The sequence below is a fragment of the Xiphophorus hellerii genome, chromosome 7 (assembly GCF_003331165.1).
Source record: "Xiphophorus hellerii strain 12219 chromosome 7, Xiphophorus_hellerii-4.1, whole genome shotgun sequence".
Lineage (NCBI taxonomy): Eukaryota > Metazoa > Chordata > Actinopteri > Cyprinodontiformes > Poeciliidae > Xiphophorus > Xiphophorus hellerii.
Genome location: NC_045678.1, coordinates 17,586,133 through 17,604,746, shown reverse-complemented (window position 1 = coordinate 17,604,746; position 18,614 = coordinate 17,586,133). Strand labels below are relative to the sequence as shown.

The following is an 18,614-nucleotide window of genomic DNA, read 5'->3' as shown; positions in this document are numbered from 1 at the left end:
TTCACAGAACAGCTGGGTGTATACTGGAATTTCTAATATTTAAGTAATTCTGAATAGAAAATTTGGAATTTATTTTTTGTTTCATAGTAAATCAGGCTGAATATAAATGCCCATTTCAATTCTGTTTTTAGTTCTAAACAAATTGGACAACCACCAAGCATTTTCCTTCCTGTTTACAGTTTGTGCTCAAGTTTATGTTTTAAGTTATATGGCAAAAATATAAACTATTAAATACTTTAACAGAAACCTCAATTTAAATCATTTTTAATGAAAAAGTGGTCATCTCTTTCGACTCCTTAATTTGTAAGGTGGAGTTTGATCTATTTCAAACAATTCATCCCTCATATATTCATTCTGGTTTTCTAAACCAGAACAACTGAGATGTTTATGAATATTTATTTTTGTTTCAAAATTTAAATATAACTAAAGCTCCAACTTACAAGCTTTACCTTAAGTAAACAATTCTCACGCTATATGGGGACCTTTTTTTAAGATCACCTAATGACCACATTCAGACTTTGACATTATAGTTTCATCTGTAGTTTGGGTTATGAGTCTCAAGCGTCCTTTTTTATTGAACCATAAGTTAGAGACAGACTGAACTGGAGAGGAAATCCAAAGAGAGTTTTAGAGCATATTTTACTTCTCTGCTCTTGTGGAAAACTTATTATGCTATCCTTCTTTTTTTTTATCCCAATGTGTTTTTTTTTGTTTTTGTGTGTGTGTGTGTGGGGGTGTGTGTGTGTGTGTGTGTGGCAGGACGGGTTCAGCCCTCTCTTTGCTTTATGGGACCTCTGCTACGCTGGAGCACCACCACTTTAACCACGCTGTTATGATCCTGCAGAGCGAGGTGTGTTATGTTCCAATATCTGCTGCAATGCAGTTACCGTTCACCTTCTGCTGCATGTGATTACAAACACTGCTGGCAATAGAGCCTTTAACCTTTGTTCCCTTTGGAGATGGGATATTTTTAAACTGCAGTCTGCAGCTGCAATTTCATCCACATTCCTTCAGTAGAAACTGGACTTTCTAGCTCTTATTGCACAACTGTTGCAGAAGACTGCTTTAGTCAAGTGCAGATAACTGGATCATATGAATACAGCGCAGTAAAGGGAGAAAGAAAGTACACACTGTTTTACGGCTCAGAACTGGTCCCTACCAAGTTCTAAAACCATTTACATCTAAGCTCGAGTGCACAAAAACACATAAGAGATTCCAAGCTGTCATAATTTACTAAATAAAAAAGACAGAAAATGGAAACGAAATCTGTGGAAAAGTACACCTTGTGATGTGATGGCCTGTAAAACTACTTTTAGTAGGAAAAACTTGAAGTATATGTTTTCTGTATGACTTAATCCAATTTTTGTATCAGTGTGAAGGAATTTTAGCCAATGCTTTGTTACATTGCTTTAGCTCTTATATCTGCAGAGTAGACACAATTTCATAAGACACTGGATGTAACCGAAAACGCAAAAAATAAAAGATGAACACTTTACGTTTATCAAAGATTTGACACCTGGAGAAGAGTTTAATTTGGCTGCATCTTTTTGGAAAAGCTTCAAGAAGGACGCAGTGAAAATGTCAGCCAAAAGCATTTTTAATAAGTGTCTACTTGTATCAATGGCTTGTGCTGACAAGTCGATTTTGCACCATTTCTTAAAGCAGGGCCTCACAAAGTCATTCAAAGGGCCACAAATTACCCCTCCCTGGCTACGTTGCGGACCCTTACTGCTTAAAGGTTGTTTCTAGTTTTTATTGATAACAAAAAAAAATAGAACCTTCTTTGTTATTGATAATATTAAAAAAACAACCAGTCACATCACCAGAAGTGTTTTTCACACTCCCGGTGATGTGATTTTATTTCCATAGAAATAAGTGTTGATTAACTGGTGATAGCCACTTTTTTATTGATGAAGTCGACTGCCGTCTTTTTTACACTCCGAGGCCAGATTGGGGCAGGAAAAAAGCCTGTTAATTTATTCCTGCTCAGCCTTGAGAGTAAGGAATTAGTTTAAAAAACAAAGAACTTTTCAGGGTTTTTAGTTAACAGTTCAAACAAAGTACAGAACATCATTAAACAAGTGTTTAAAAGTTAACACTTTGTCTACAAATTATAATAGAAGTTGTAGCTGAAGGAATTTAGATAACATAATTAAACATTTAAAAAAACCACAATTAAAACTATATATTAATGTGAAGTTTCTTATGTTCAGCTCCACTCTGGTGGCTTACACCCGTTGAAATAATGTTGTTTCCAAATACCACCAGCCCCAAGTTTAAATGAATGAAAGGTACTAAAGGCCACATAAAAAATGAATGAGTTTGTGCTCAGAGTGCTTGAAGGCAACCGTGTGCTCCCTCAGTTGCCTGAGTAAACAAATAGCTCAGGCTGCCCTCAAATCAATGTAATTACAGAGATGATAGATTCGGTGGTAATTGGTTGGGAGAACGACGTTTTACCAGGTGATCGGGTTTCATGCACTTGTAATTGGAGGTGTTTTTTGAGGGGAGCAGCCGAGACGGGCCTGAGGAGAGGAATCCAGTGGCTTCATTATCCCGGCGCTGACAACACGGCGAGCTGACAAATGTTTACCTCGACTACACGGCGTCTGTTAATGCGGGGCTGGATCTGCTGTTGTCCTCATGTTAATTAGCATACAAATGAATAGTGTGTGACTAATTCGAGTAGAAGGCATAGCTGCTGATGATTCAGTTGAGCTCTGACAAAAGTGTAAAGGGGTTGAATTGTCACTTGTCACCTTTGCGTCTCTCACCTCCTTCTCCATCTGCAGCAGGTGTGACAGCACCACAGACATCCTTTACGTCATCGCTGTTAACGTGGTTCAGTGTTTTTACGAGGACCTCTGAGATGATGAGAGAAGTCAGGGGCATGTTTGCACAAATGTTCAGAGCTAAGCTGTCTGTGTTTAAAACAGTGGTTATCTGGTTTTAAGAGCTCCGTTGACTCTCCAGTAGAGAGCGCCTGGATGGTGAATGAATGTACCGTACATGCTGCGTTAAAAACCCAAGGTAGGGAGCTCACTTATTAGCAGCTGTTGGGAAGCTGCTCCCCTGCACAGATCCAATTAGTTTCATTGGAAAAATTCCCGTGAAAAAGCCTTTTGATTTTTTATAGTGTTAAAAGTAAAACTCAACGCTGAGTTTCTGTGAATTGGAGAAAATTCACAATAAATTCAAACTTGTGAACCTAATAGATAGGTTTAAGAATCACAAATAATAATCTGACAACTAGCTTCTCATCAGAAACCACAGACATGAATGTATCTCTCTCTCTTTTTTTATTTTTTGCATCTCTAGAGTTATTTACCACCCAGTTATTTTACTAATTATGTTTTAAACCAATTTGTGTGTGGTGATGACCTTAACACTCTGCAGAGTTTTCCCACTCACAATGTCAGATGGCTTTGGGAACCACACATGGTGCTACTCCAACAAGCAGAAAACAATGCATAAAAAATTTTATGGTGAAATTTGCTAATATGTTGTCCTTTGGATACGTTTTCAGCCTTATGCAGGTATGAGTTTAGAAAATTGATCAGACTCCACTCATTTTAAGTCATAGAAGGTTCAATAGTATTTTCCACGTTTACAGGACCACCTCCAAGACCTGGTAAACACATTGTGATGTGCTAAGATGGAGGAATTTCCTTTCCCACAGCATCCATTACATCACAGGCAACAGGAGATGGACGAGTCATGGTTCATTTAATTGTAGGAATCATTTAAGTGCAGAAATAATCATAAAAAAACCCCACTTTGAGCAATGATTTTGCACACTGCCACAAATTTGTGAATGCCTTCCTGGTTTAACTGGATTAAAACCTTAATGTTATGTGGAAGGTTTGTGTGCGTCCTGCTATGAAAAGTCAGCATGGTGGCTATGAGCCTCTAAACTAAAACTAGAACTGATTTTGTGACTTGAGCCACTGAAGCGAAAGCAGGCATGCCTTTCACTGAAGCAGCAGGAGCTAGTTGGCTCAACAACGCAGACATGTTTCTAACAGTCATGGAGGGAGAAAGCTCTAGGCTGGTATATTTAATGTGGCACATTCATGTCTGCATTGGTTTGATCAGAAAATAACTTGGAGCACCATTAAGATGAAAAACAAATCACACTTAACTCTTTGCTTTTAGATTTTCTTCAGCTCGCGTGAGGCGCTACGTTAACTTTTCAACCGTTGGGTTGTAAGAAAGAGGATTAGGACCACACAAAAAAATCACTTACATCCAACATGTTCCTCTAGAATGTCAGTTCACCTCTTGCACAACTCTTTGTCACTGAAGCTGGCTGCTCCCAATAGTCTGTCTGCATTAACATTGTGACTTTTTTTCGAGAATTATAACTTTAATCTCAGAATTCCCAAAAGTAGTAAAGTCAAAATTCTGAAATTAAAGTCAGAATTTGTAATATTATTATTATTTTCAGGTGAACTAATTGTCCTCAATAGGATTGTAACAGTCATTTTTAGCTTTTTAATATTAAATATTGAACTTTTAATGGTTCATGAAGTACAATTGAGTGGACTAGTTATAACTTTCTTTAGGCCAGTTAGGGTCAAAATTACACCTACAGGCTCAAATATATATATATAGATGCACTCCCACTGTTATTTTCATAAATGTAACTTTGCAATTCACATCTTCTTTTGTTGCCATTAACAAGACTCTAGCATAATCTTAATGGATGTCCAACCACTCTCTTATGCAAAAATGGTAGCGCTATTTGAAAGTGTTGGGTTGTGTTCCTGACTAAATAACTTAAATCCAGTCAGACTGGATGCATTTTAAGCCTCATCAGTAGTCAAACATCCAGCAGGAATTATGCCTGGTGGATGTCTGCGGTGAAGGCGTTTTACTGGATGAGTAAAAAAAGCTTTGTTTTTGTTGTTTAAGTGTCTTTTTCCCCGAGTTATATTAAGAAATATACAAGAAATCAATAGATGAAAATGTCCTGAAAACTGAATATTCAACGGGGTGTCCAATTTGTATTAAGGATGGTAGGAATGCTACATCTAAAAAGTAATTCACGCAGAGCCTGTCAGTATTTTTGATGTGAAGCGTTTTGCTCTTTCTGTCATGTAATAACCATGTTTGTCTCCACAGGGTCACAACATCTTCTCCAACCTCTCCTCCACGGAGTACAGTGACCTCATGCAGCTGCTCAAACAGTCCATCCTGGCCACAGACCTCACGCTTTACTTTGAGTATGTTCCTCTGAACCCACTGAATCCAGAACACAAAGCACACTGGCAGCCGTCAGGCTCATCTCATCACACTGCTTGATCAAACCTGGGAGTGGTTGTTCTAGCGAACAACACCCCCTGGTGGACAGAATGCGATTTGCAACTTTATCTAGAAGGTCTCTGTTTCTTTCCCTTCAGGAAAAGAAATACGTTCTTTGAATTGGTCAGCAAAGGGGAGTACAACTGGAATGTGAAGGCTCACAGAGACATGTGCAGGTGAGGTTGTCTCTCGTTGTCCCTGAAAGTAGAAATACAATTACGTCGTAGTTTCCAAGGCTTAACGCTCCTGTTATGTTCCGGGTCAAATTGACCCGTTTTAAAGTTTAAAATTTTTTTTAAAATAGTTGGAAGTATTTTTTTTGCATGAAACTTTTTCTATTTGTTTTAATCACTCTACATATAAATTGAAAATGTATTCATTTTACACATTTGTACCACCCTCTTGGTCTACTTTTTACACAGATACTGTTCGGGTCAATTTGACCCAGCAGTCAGGTTAAAGTCCAAAAAAAGATTAAAAAATGTCCATTTCTGTGTGTTTTCTTGCAGCTATGAACCATATTTCACCACACGCACACAAACACAACACACCACACACATACATGCACACGCAGACACAAACAAGCCCACTTTCTCACTATTCTCTTTACTTCACTAGGAAACTGTGAGAAAGCAGGTGTTCATAGAATTTTTGAAGGGAATCTTTTCTGTTCCCGTGGACAAACTCCAGCCACACTGAGTGGACACTCAGAAGTGGAGGAAAACATAAATATTCTCTGCATGACTCATTTATCTTGATTTTAATCAGCGGGTCAATTTGACCTTAAACAGTATGTGTTTCTCAAATTCAATTATAAAGATCACCCATCGAAAAAAAAAAAAAGTGTAATATAAAAAAATTTACCAAAGATCAATTTCAAGGAAATTATAGTTTTTTTGTGTCTAGGTTTTTTTCAGTGGACATAAAAAATGTAAATTCCATTTTTAATGTCCAAATGAGTAAATGAGTAGGTTGTTGTCATTGATCCTTAATTTCTGAGACATAAAAAAACATCATTGCACAAATATTGATAGAAATTGTTAGTATTGGAGTTAATAATCAAATACAAAAATGTTTTGGAGGACTTTTTTGGTTTCTGACACTACTGCATGGTTAAACACTCTCTGGGTCAAATTGACCCACGAACATTTTTGCTGTACCCTAGGAACGAACATAACAGGAGGGTTAATATAACTCTGTTCCTTCTTCTCAGGTCTATGATGATGACAGCCTGCGATCTTGGAGCTGTCACGAAACCATGGGAAATATCACGCAAGGTGACAAATATGCGGTGAAAAGTGTTAACGTGTTTCTTATGTTCACACGGGGCTGAAAGTTATCAGATTAGATGATTTCGATCTCTTTTGCTTCCTAACAAAGCTGCTTAGCTGGGGGATTGGTTGCTTTCTATAATAAACTGATTCAGCTCGCTACTTTCCACACTTTTAGTACTAAAAAAGTAGGATTTTCTTTCAATTCTTTTCTCAGGTTGCAGAGTTGGTGACGAGTGAATTCTTTGAGCAGGGAGACCGAGAACGACTGGAGCTAAAGCTCACGCCCTCTGTGAGTAAATCAGACCAGCTCAGCGTTTGTGCTTTTTGCAGTCTCTCTCACCCCCGTGCCCTCTGAGAGCTGATGATGCCGACACGATGATATATTTTCTCTGCTGTTCGGAAACACACTGACTTTGTAGGAAACACGAGAGCTTGTGTCTCTTAGCGTGAGGAAAGTGTAGGGTCAGCTTGACCGCTCCGCTGCCCTGCATTCAAAGCAGATTTTTTTTCTATTGGTTCATCTGCAAACCCACAGACAGTTTTGCAGACCCAAAGCCTTGCAAAACTATTTATGCTGTTGGATTTTTTTCCCTCCCATTTTTCACCATAAACCCCAAAACTTCAACATATATTACTGTGACTTTAGACCAACACAATGTAGTGAATACATTTAAAGTAGGTGGAAAGTTGTGCATGGTTTCCAAGGATTTTAGGAATAAAAATCTAAAATGTATGGAGTACATTTGTGTTTATTCTTGAAGTTTTCATAGAAATTCCAGTTTTGCACATCTAGAAACCAAGAATTGTTTTTTTAATTTTTCTTTGAAAAATAATCGAAACACAGACAGATTGGATAGAGAACATTTAACAGCATGAATTTTAAAGTCTTGTCAGATTCTTCATTCTATTTAGGTCAGTATTTTGACTGGGCCAATCGAACGCAATGAAATACTTTCATATAAGCCATCCCAATGTTGCTCTGGCTGTTTATGGTCGTTGTCTTTTAACAGCTTTTCTTCCAGGATTCCCCCTGTCCTCGCTGAACAGAAGCATTCCCACAGCATAATGCTGCCTCTGTTATGTGGATGTTGTGTTCAGAACAATCTGCAGCATTACTTTTCTGCCATACATAGTGCTGTCTTGAGATCCAAAAGACCTTTTTATGTTTAGTTTAACCAGGCATTTGACTTCAGATGCCTCTAGATTTTCCTTTTCCATCATTCCCACAACAATGAGATGACAATCATGCGCTCCTTTGTGTTGGTTTACCACATTACATCCCAATGAAACACAGTGAAATAGACAAAATGAGATAAAACATGAAAATGGTTACAGGGTATGAACAGTGACAATGTATGTTGGTGTAGAAATGGTAGATTTCTCGCTCCTAATTACAAAGGTTGCTTTCATTCAGAAATATTTCCGCTACCCTCATGGCTGCATGCAGCCAGCAGAGATGTACTGTCAGCCTAGAAAGGAGAAAACCGGCCGGCTTCTGCCTGCAATTAATGACTGTTAAGTAATCGAGCCTGGCCACATTGCCTTCCCTCTGAAATAAGTAATAGAGTAGCCTCAGGTCTGCTGCATGTGTTGAACCTTTAGCTCTCTGTTGTGTGTGGGCGTTGGAAATGAAATATTAACTTCTGAGTCGTAGCCCGGTAACTATCTCTGAACACAGACTCAGCGGAGCCTCTTAAGCTTGGGCTGCATGAATGAGGGAGAGGAGAAAATGGGCGTGAAATAAACTCAGCTGACTTGAGAGCGGAAAGAAGAAGTTCCTAAGAAGAGAGCTCTAAAAGCAACATTCACGGCCTGTATGAGCATGAAAATCATAAAAGCAAACAACTCTTGCTCTCTCTCTCTTTTCTTTTTTTGCCTTTCAGGCCATCTTTGACCGTAACAGGAAGGATGAGCTTCCAAGTCTGCAGCTGGAGTGGATTGATGGAATCTGCTTTCCTCTGTACGAGGTAAAAAAGAAAAATAAAGAAAAGAAAACCCACACGACTGGCTGCTCTCTGGCCTTCACTGTGTCACGCTTGTTGCACATCCGCCTCTGACATCAGCAGACGCCGTCCTTCCTCGGTTATTGTCCCTCGCTGACGGCAGCAGTGAAACTGTCGCCAGCGAGTGTTTGACTTTCTTTGCAGGCGCAGGTTTCTCTGTGAAAGAGAGAAATGCTTTCAATCGAGGAGCTCTGAAAAAGCTTCAAGGTTACGTCCTGTTCTTGTTCAGAGCAGCAGAGCGAGCGTGCACTTTGTGACTGTAAGACGGCGTGTGAATAGAGATGTGAGTCAGGTTGAATCTCCTCTGTTAGATGGTCTGCAGTGGGTTGACTTTTGGCCTCTATTAGCTTTAGACACAGGAAATTCTGACTACTTTTACAGATGAATCTTTCGCTAAGTAAAAATATGAATCCGAGTTACTTCCTGGTTACTTTTCAGGGAGATTTTTGCTGTTCTAACTTGTCCAGGTCTGCCTTAGTGAATTTGAATATCACACAGAGAATAATATTTTGTGTACTTCATTTAATTTTCAGCCTTTAAAAATGACAGCATAAGGCAAGTGAAAATATTTTCAATAAGTATATTATCCACACAATCATAGGAAAGAACTGCCAACTTGACAAGGACGGTGAAGCTACAAAGCTTCACTGCTGCCTGGCTGATCACAGAGTCCAAACACATTACAGAAAGTTTAGTGGAAGGAAAAAGTGTGGTACTGTACAGTGTATCCACTCTGCTGAGGTTTTCAGGAAGCCCTGGTTACTGCAAGTGACCTCCAACTCTGCATTGTCAGAGTTGCTGCTTTGCATCGTCTTCTTTAGAAAACTGTGGAGATTTTCTACAAAGTTTAGGTCAGGTCAGTTTGTTGGCTAATCAGGTGTGGTGATACCCATGTCATAGAACCAGTTATTGGTTATTTTTGGCTGTGTGTGACAAGCCATGAAAGTAAATGTTAGAATTCATAACTCTATCAAGATTGGAGCTATCTCTGTTGCTTATGGCCTTTTTTTCAGCCACACTTTTTCCTTCCACTAAACATTCCCTTAAAATGCTAGGATACAGTACTCTGTGAACAGCCAGCCTATTTACCAATGCCCTTTTAAGATGCGCCTGTGTAGAAGTGTGTGTTTCTGTGTGACGTCAGCCGAGGCTGATCTGAACCTCCCACATCCAGCAGCTGTGTGGGAGGAAGAAGAAGGCAAACTTACTGAGGAGATCAGCTCTGTTAAAGCATGATGCGTGATCAAGTTACATTGATGAAAATCACCAAGAGGATGAGTTGTTAAAGCCCAGATTAAAGAAATAAATCACTGATCTCCACAGCAATGGGTCATTTTCTGGGATTTTCCATTGAAACTGTACAGAAGCACATTACATTCTGGAATTTTGAGTCAAAAGTGCTGATGCATTATCTTCGGATCAGTCGGTGCAAGTTAGAATGGACTAATCTTTGCTGGGCTGTAATTTCACTGGTGTTACTGTCTGTGGTATGTAGATGCTAACATGTCAAAGTTCAGTGAGTGTATAGGGCGTTGTTCTGTCTGAAGGGCTGATGTTTGGAGAATGCAGATATGGAGCTCACGGTTTTGCTTCTGCCAATTAAACCTGCAAGAGGAAGGAGACAGAGGAGGGTCGGGGGGAGAGGCGAACAGAGAAACGTTCAGAGGCGGCAGGATTTTTGTCCGTGGGTGTAAGAGACCTTGTTCTTGATTTTGCTGATCTCCTCATCCTGGTGGTGGCTCCCCACTTGGTGGAATATTAATAATCCCTGATTATATAAGCTTCCATCCTCATACCCCAGCACGCGACAGTAGACTCTTTCTGTCTCTCTGAGACTAAATAATGGAGCGATCGAGCTGAGCAAATAACTGAGCAATCTCCCAAAGAGACTGCCGCTTGACGAAAAACACAGCAAATATTCAAGGGGCATTTTGTACTTTCTTTTTTTTTTACAAATTTTTCACCACCCTTATTTGTGTTGTTATTTAATACAATAGTATACATACTCATTTATTTTTTAGACAAAATGATTAAATATGTCCTTACATGGGTGGCAAAATGTATGCAAAACTTTAGTTGCTGCAAAAATTTGCACAATTGCCTCAGAAGACTTTTTCAAAAATAATAATTTTTTTACAAAATGATGCTGCATATCAGACCATAAAACAACATTGTCTGTCCCAGTAATGTAGTATACTGTTCAGTAGTGTCAGCAGCACCTTCAGTAAAGACGTTTAAAGACATAAATGTTATAAATTTGTTGTTTAGTATCTCAAGCATGGTGGTATAAAACATTTTGGGGGAAAATGCAAACGATTATCAAAAAATATTCAATCAAGATCATTTTGTTCGCAAATGACAAATTTTGTTACTATTCTTTCAATGTATTTCTTAATTTTAAGTTATCTTCATTACTTCTGTTCCTTCATTTTTTTTCTGTAAAGCACTTTGAATTACCTTTTGTATACCTTCTTGGTGAGATACAGACAAACTTTCCTTGCCTTACTTGGGGTATATTTTTAAATATGTAACTTTGGATCCTCCTTTGAGAGATTCCTCAATCAACTACAACTATGACCAATTTATCTATGGAAAAATGTATGCCTTTTACACCCACCCCTATTTGTATTGTTGTTTAAAAGTTAAGGGTTAACTCAAGACTTTTCACACTTATTTCCTCACTTTTGTGAATTGGATGCATACAGATGTTATATTTGCATATGAAACAGAGTTAATGACACAATAAGTAATTACAGTGACTTGTTAGACAATGTTAGAGAAACAACGTCCTGTTATCTTCCTGGTAATTTATCAAATGGAAGGTGACAAGTTTGCTTACCCTGCCAGTTACACCTGAACAGAGAAAAATGACAACAGCAACTAATCTCAGTCACACATGTGCTTCTAATCTTTAAAGAGCAGGCGTTTTGATGGACTGCAGCTATCAAGTGCTTGTTTGTTTTCACTTTTGTTGTGGGTTGTTCTCCCTCTATATGAATTGTTTTATTTCTTCTTCCTTAAATTATTCATTCGATGAACAATACAGAGTCTGAGTTCATTATTAAGCAGCAGTACGTTCAAATCTCAAAGCGAACCACCGCTGTCTCAGAAACTTTGAAAAGCTGCAACTAATTTAGACTATGAGAGAAACATCGATGTTTTCTAGAAATATTTTACCAACTGGATGCTGAGTTAACGTTAATAACTTCATAAATCACAATTGTTTCTTAATGAAACATCAGGGTATGATCAATTATACACATTTTAACACAGTAAGTGATTTCACAAAAACATTTTATGTGACTATGTATCTGTTTTTATAGATTTTCTCTCCTTTTCCCATCTCTTTTTAGACTCTTGTCAAGTTGAATCCCAAACTTCAGCCGATGGTTGATATGATACGAGCAAACAGGGCCAATTGGGAGGACCTGAACAAGAAGAGACAAAGTGGCCAGAGTGTTTCCGCCCATGCCAGCCCCTACAATGACGATGCTACGGAAACCAAAGCCTGCCCAGCGGACAAAGCCGGCAGCACGCCCTGCTGCTGCGGCGACTCTGAAAGCACACCATCCAATACGGCCAGTTAGCTTCTGCTGAAGAGCTGAAACGTCCCTGGCCTTTTTTATTCTCCAGAATGCAGCCTGCAGCAGAGGCAGTGCATGCAGAGGTTCTTGGGCTCTGCTCCTCTTCGCTTTTGCAACCAGAGATGAGCTTTAACACTCGGGAGTGTGGCGCGATCCCTTCGGATTTTCTGCTGAAGGCTGACATAGCCGCATTTGGCCGGCTCATCAGAGCGACTGAAGATCAGATGATGACACCTTGTCAAGGAAGAGAGGAAAATCAAACCACTGTGTTGCTCTGACTTTTTGGCAAAAGACACGAAGAGTGTTGTTTGTCTCTGTTGTGTTTTATTTTTGCTCTTGGTATCTCTCTCTGTTGCTCGCATTTTGTCCGGAGGTTAAAGAATCTTTTTTTTGTAAATCTGTAAATAAGCTGTTGAGTTGTTTGAAACTTAATGCATTGGATTGGATTGTGGTTGTAGAGCCTCTTCTGAAGGATGAAGAGGTGTAGAAACAGTAGGACTTGTGGCTTGCAATGCAAATTGAATTGTGTTCCCCCCCCTTCCTGTGCCTTGTTTCCAGATCCTACTGAAAAATGCATGGCCTCTATGTGAGGTTCTCACGTTATGGAAATTCTTGTTGAACCGTGCTGAATTTCTGCCATAATTTGTAAAACCAACGATTGCAGCTATGTCTTGACCCCTTAGTTTGCTGCAAAGAATTATAATAACCGACAAATGGAAATATATTTTGGCCCAGTTTTATACATACGGGGCCTCTCTTGTCACACAAATATACACAATGTGCCTTGAGAAAGTTGCTCTCATATCACATGGATTTCTGCAGGGCAAAACTTCAGCTCTGATGATTCAGTACTGACAGCTGGAACACAAAATGTCACATTTTATTTCAAAAGCCATGGTTAGACATTTTCAGGGTATCTCTTTTATTTATTTATTTATTTTTTGCCTTTTGCACCAATGATAAAAACTCATCCCACTGTTATGATTATCTGGAATATAAAAGGCTGCAGTGAGCAACTAAAACTTAAAATGTCATAAAATCACTTAACTTTGTCAAAAGGAAACATAATCAACTCCATTCCTGCAGAATTATTCTTACTGATCAATTAAAACAAAACAGGCTTTTAAAAAATTATACCTCTGCAAAGAACAGCTCTAGTGGTCATCTACTATAGTCTTCCACTTATTCAAGACTGCTGCTTGCAGTCTACATACGGAAGAAAAATCCAACGAAACTCTCCAGTGTATTGGCATTCCCAGGAAAGAAGGGATAAGTAATTGTTCTTGATCTGCTCTTTTTAGGAGGGACTCTAGTAAACCTCAAAAAAGACCCTGGAAGCCATTCGATACGATCTGTGACCAATAGCTCTACTCTAAGGCTGAGCCTTACCTCTATTCGTAGAAAGATCATTTTTATTAGTTGTTTCTGGGATCTCATTCCTTCTGCCATGATTCATCTTTCATGGCAACATGTGAGAGTCATAAAAAAAAAATACAGATACATCACATGCTTTGCTGTTTTGGCTCTTTACCTCAACAAACCGGAGGAACACCCTCAACATTGATGAGACCCCAAATCTCTCTGCCAATCTTCTGCTCTGTGACGCCATCATTCATTCACAAAGCAAGTAGCTACACAACTCCTCTGCTTGAGAGAGTGACTTACCCTTGAACTGGAGAACACAATCCACCCTGGTCTGGTTAAAAACTTTGACCTCAGAGTAGCAAACTCTCGTCCAACTGCTCTCACCTTGCAGTGAGCTGCTCCAGCTTATGATAAAGATCATGGCCAAAAGATGCCAACAGAACCAAACTGCCTCCTCCACAAGGATTGGAGATAAGGGGCATACTCAACTTAGTGCCAAGGTTACAGACACAGCCCTTGGTTTGGCTATGCAATGACCAAATAGGTGTTATGACCCATCTAGGGGGAACCAGATCATGGCATGAAGGATCCATCTTCAGATCCCAAGCAGCCAACACACACGAAGTTGAACATTTTATAATGTTATTTATTTTAAAAAGATGTATTTTTGATTAAGATATTACAAATGGAGCATGTGGCTTCAGAGTGAGCTATAATGCTGAAAACAACAAACAAAAGGAAACTATCTGAATATTAATCGAAACTTACCTAATTGAAAGTAAATAAACCAAATGACAAAAACTTACCTCCCTAATTAAGAAAAACATGAGAAAACTAAGGAAACATAAACAGCAGCTCACTCCTACAAACTCCAGGCCTTTACATGGTGTTAACAGACAAACAGTGTGGCCGGTTGAGATGAGCTGAGGATGGAGGCAGAAAGTCCGCGTCTGCAGCGTTTATATCCATCACCTCCGGGAGGCCACCAATTGTACGTCTCCGTCGTCTTTCTAGGAACTAATCAGAGACCGGCACCTGCACACTCATATTTGCACGTCGCCAGTTGTAACTATAGGCTTTAAGAGCATTCCAACATCCCATATTCTGGCAGATTTTCTTCAGGTAGAGATCTGTTCTATGGCCCGGATGAATCCTGAACCCGAGGTTCTACGATCCGGTGAGATTTCACAGTGAAATCCCTCATTATCTGGAGCATACTCTCCAGTTTCCTCTCAGATTACATACACCTGTAGCCAGATATTTTAATTCACTATGAAAAGAAACATGAAAATCCTTGTTTTTTTCACTGGCTGACATTAAATAAGATCCTGTTTTAGGTCGGTTAGGATTGCCACAATCTCTTTAATTTGCTAAATGCCAGAATAATGAGAAATATGTTTTTTGGGTTTTTTTTTCTAATATTACTTTCTTCAAATTCTGAAGTTTATATACATTAATATAGCAATGCCTTCACACAATTTGGGAATAACCACATTATTATTTCTTGGGTCCAGGTTCCTGGACCCAAGAAATAATTACATGCCGACATAAACAGCATGGAAATGTCCATCTACTGTATGATACCAGGATGTCCCAGAGATACGACTTTGTAAAGATTCTGTAAAAGTGCTTTTATCCATAGTAAACAAGTCCTGTACTGACATGAACTAAAAAGTCAATCCACAAGGAAGAAGCCATATCTCCAAAACCATGATAAGAAGCCAGTTTACATAAAAAAAATGCACTCAAGGACAAAAACATTTTTCGGACACATCTGTTATTCTTGCATTTAGCAAATACAAATAATTTGGTAATCTAAACCAGGACATGGAAATATCTAGTCGTGTCTCCATCTGCTCTTTTCTGAACTTTTCTTTGCAGAAATGCTATAGCAACACACACTACTAGAGTACGTCTTAAACCAGCACTGTGTTTATCAGGGACCTGGATTATGCAGAGCAAAACAACAAACAATTTCCTATTGTGTAGATCTTTGTTCGTCTTTTGTACCCCACTTGATGTTTCCTCAGGTATAGGTGCCATAAATTAGACTTAACATTTAGAAAAATTCAACATTTTGGTTAATTATTAAGCTATTCATAGCACCTCACATGACAATGTGCCAGTTTTATATTAGCTGGGAGTCAGACTGAGCTTCTATAACTCGGAACTGTTGAGATTGCACATAAGAAGTCTGCAGAAGTATGAAGCATTTTAGGTTTGTGCAGAATCATCAAAAGAGACCAGGTGGAGTGATTGGAAAACCTTGGAGGTGGATCTTGTTCTCTTCTGTTAGGTTTGCTGTTCATAAACCATTAAAGTGAAATGAATCATCCTTTTGCTGTAATCTGTATAGTCAGATCACAGTCAGATGGATATTTACAGAATTCCCACATAGTTTGTAAAATCTGGATTTTTTTTCCAAATCAGGAAAAGTACAGATAAGAAATAAGAAAAAAACATGTTGTATTTCTTGACATGGTTCCCTATCTAATTTCCTTGATGTTATGTCCTTCCTTTCTTTTATATTTCCTCTTTTATATGTCATTTCTTCCCTGTCCTTTCCTTTTCTCATTATTTATTTTGTATATCATTTCTCCCTCCTTTTTGTCCGTCTGTGCTTACTTCCTTTTGTCTTTTTTCCTACTTTTTTTCTCCCCACTTTTTCTTTCTTTTATTCATATTTTACTTTTTCCTTTGCTTCCTTTCTTCTTTATGGTTTCTCTTTTTTCCTTCTGAGTAATTCATTTTATCTTTACTTTCTTCCTTTCTTCTTCTCTTTTGTCATTTCTCTGTCTTCCTTCTTTTTGTTCATATATCCTTTCTTGCTTTCTTGTATCCTTTGTTTCTTCCTTTGTCTCCTATCTTCTTCTCTACCCTGTATCCTTCCTTCCTTCTTTCAGAGTTGAGTTTATGAAGTTATTGAAAGCGTTTTTGTTTTTCATGCAGACCATCATCATCTGAAAGCACTATCAGGTCACTGGGTGTTTTAGTGAAGCACAGATCTGCTTAAAGCACAGCTTTTGTAGAGTCAGGCCGTCAACAGCCTGACTCTGACTAAATCCATTTGTTACATTTTTAAAACTGTAGAAAGCCTCAGTTTTTAATTTCTTTCATTTCTAAGCTTTGCTCAGAGCCTACATATCCAACCATTTGTTTTCCTTCCTGTAGAAGACTGACACATGAAAACTGGAGTGCCCATCTAATATCAAAGCTTTCCTTTTGGTATTATTCAAACTACTTATTTCTGAGTATGGGTATGCCTTATGAGTCGTGTTGTAGCTTTGTGGGCTGGCGTTTCTAATGTGACTGTGCACATTGTGAGGCATGGATCTAGTGTGTTTTATTTGAAGAGCTCAACAGAAAACGACCAGAATCGCATGTTTAATGCAGTCTCGACTCCAACCAATTTGCTGAGGATGTAGCAAACAAAGTGAGCCGACAAATACCTCGTATTTTGACTAGCGCACACCTTATCTCATCAGACATGCATGACTTAAATTCTCCTGCATTATGCTGCGTGAGTTACATATGAATACTGCTCTTCTATTTTTCTATTAGGGCTCCACATGTGGACAAAGTTTCCTCTTCCTTTTTCCACCTGTATTTCTCTCCTGGTTTGGATTTTGGATTTATTCAAGACAGGCTAATCTGAGGGAAACCCAGAGCATGAAAAAGGCAAATGTGCTTCTGTTTCTGTTCAGAGTTTGAATAAAGAAAAAAATAAATCTGCTACATGTGTTTGATTTTTTTTGTTACAGAAGAACTAAGAAATATGTATGTGTAATAAAACATTGCAGGGAGCAGAAGATTAAATGATGCTACATAGAAATGCATCCACATGTTTTATCTTGATTACTTTAGCCCAAACCTTTCTATCTGCTCAGCAACTTTCACTACTTCAAGTTAATCAGATGTGTAATATTCCCCCCAAAATACATTGAAGTTTGTTTGTGATGGGTTAGGGTTATGCCAAGAAGTCCATGCATCTGCAAGACCTAGTGATAGAAAATATTTCAATAAACATTTTGTTTTTGCTACAAAATTTCTCAATAGTCTGCTAAAGAAATAGATGCAAGAACAGAGGAAGTTCACATGCACTCATATAAATAAACATGGCTAAATCCATTGATGATTTGGTTTTATAAGTATGTAAAATATCTCAGTAGATTTATATACATATTACACAATAAAACACAATGCATTGCATACTCACTTTTCTTACAACACTATGTATGTTCTACAAAAGCTAACCAGTGAGGAAATATCACAATAAAACAGAATTAAAAAGAAATCTTTAGTTCCTGAAGGATAGATTTAACATATTTATGTGTTTACCGAGTGTGTCGTGTTAATAGTAGAGAACATCCCAGAGGAGATAAACTTTTTTTTTAAGATATACGACGCTGTTTAAAGATTCTGGTCTTGCCTGCAAAGATGCAGATTATCCATTAATCTTTGAAGGTGGTATTGATCAGTACGTTCATCAGACTTTCTGAAGCTCTTTCCAAATTGTTCTTTAGATTTTGGCTGCTTTTTACTCACTTTACTTACAACCCTGAACATCAGGACTGTAATGAACATTAACCCCACAGTATCTACTTATTGGATCTACAGAGTATGTGATTGGGGGTATCAAATATGTGGATTCCCGAGCTGCTCATCCTCATCCTCATCCTCCTTCAAGAGGCTGGACTCTTGAAGGAGGAAGCTAATTTCAGCCACTTGTACTCAGGATCTTGTACTTTTCATTATTATCCACAAATTGGGCTCATTTCCTTCTTCTATGTGAGAGAACACAGTTCGTATTACAGCAGACCATGCCTCCAGTTTTCACCTATTCTATCCTGCCATTCCTTTAAAATACTATTTTCTGCCAAACTGTGCTAGTGTGTTTGTTTTTTCATAGAATCTACAAAAGAAATGAGAACAAATTATGCCTTTATGCCAGGCTGCCCTCAAGCAGCTGAAAGATCGTTTCCCTTGCCAAGAACTAAGTCCCATTGGTCGTAACGATGCCGTTTGTTCACTAATGTCCTATAACAAACCTCTCAGGCCTTCACACATCAGCTGGATTTATACAG

At 38.5% G+C, this 18,614-nt stretch overlaps 1 protein-coding gene across 1 annotated transcript in view; it reads left to right on the top strand.

Moving 5' to 3' along the window:
- pde11a (phosphodiesterase 11a) overlaps nt 1–15,056 on the top strand; it is a 38,784-nt gene extending 23,728 nt beyond the window's left edge. Inside the window, exons 14-20 of the mRNA XM_032567149.1 lie at nt 760–850; nt 5,125–5,225; nt 5,403–5,480; nt 6,518–6,581; nt 6,793–6,867; nt 8,462–8,545; nt 11,935–15,056. Coding sequence (XP_032423040.1) covers nt 760–850; nt 5,125–5,225; nt 5,403–5,480; nt 6,518–6,581; nt 6,793–6,867; nt 8,462–8,545; nt 11,935–12,168 — 727 coding nt within the window. The 3' untranslated portion in view covers nt 12,169–15,056. The remainder of the gene's footprint in view (nt 1–759; nt 851–5,124; nt 5,226–5,402; nt 5,481–6,517; nt 6,582–6,792; nt 6,868–8,461; nt 8,546–11,934) is intronic.
- Nucleotides 15,057–18,614: the final 3,558 nt, after the last annotated feature.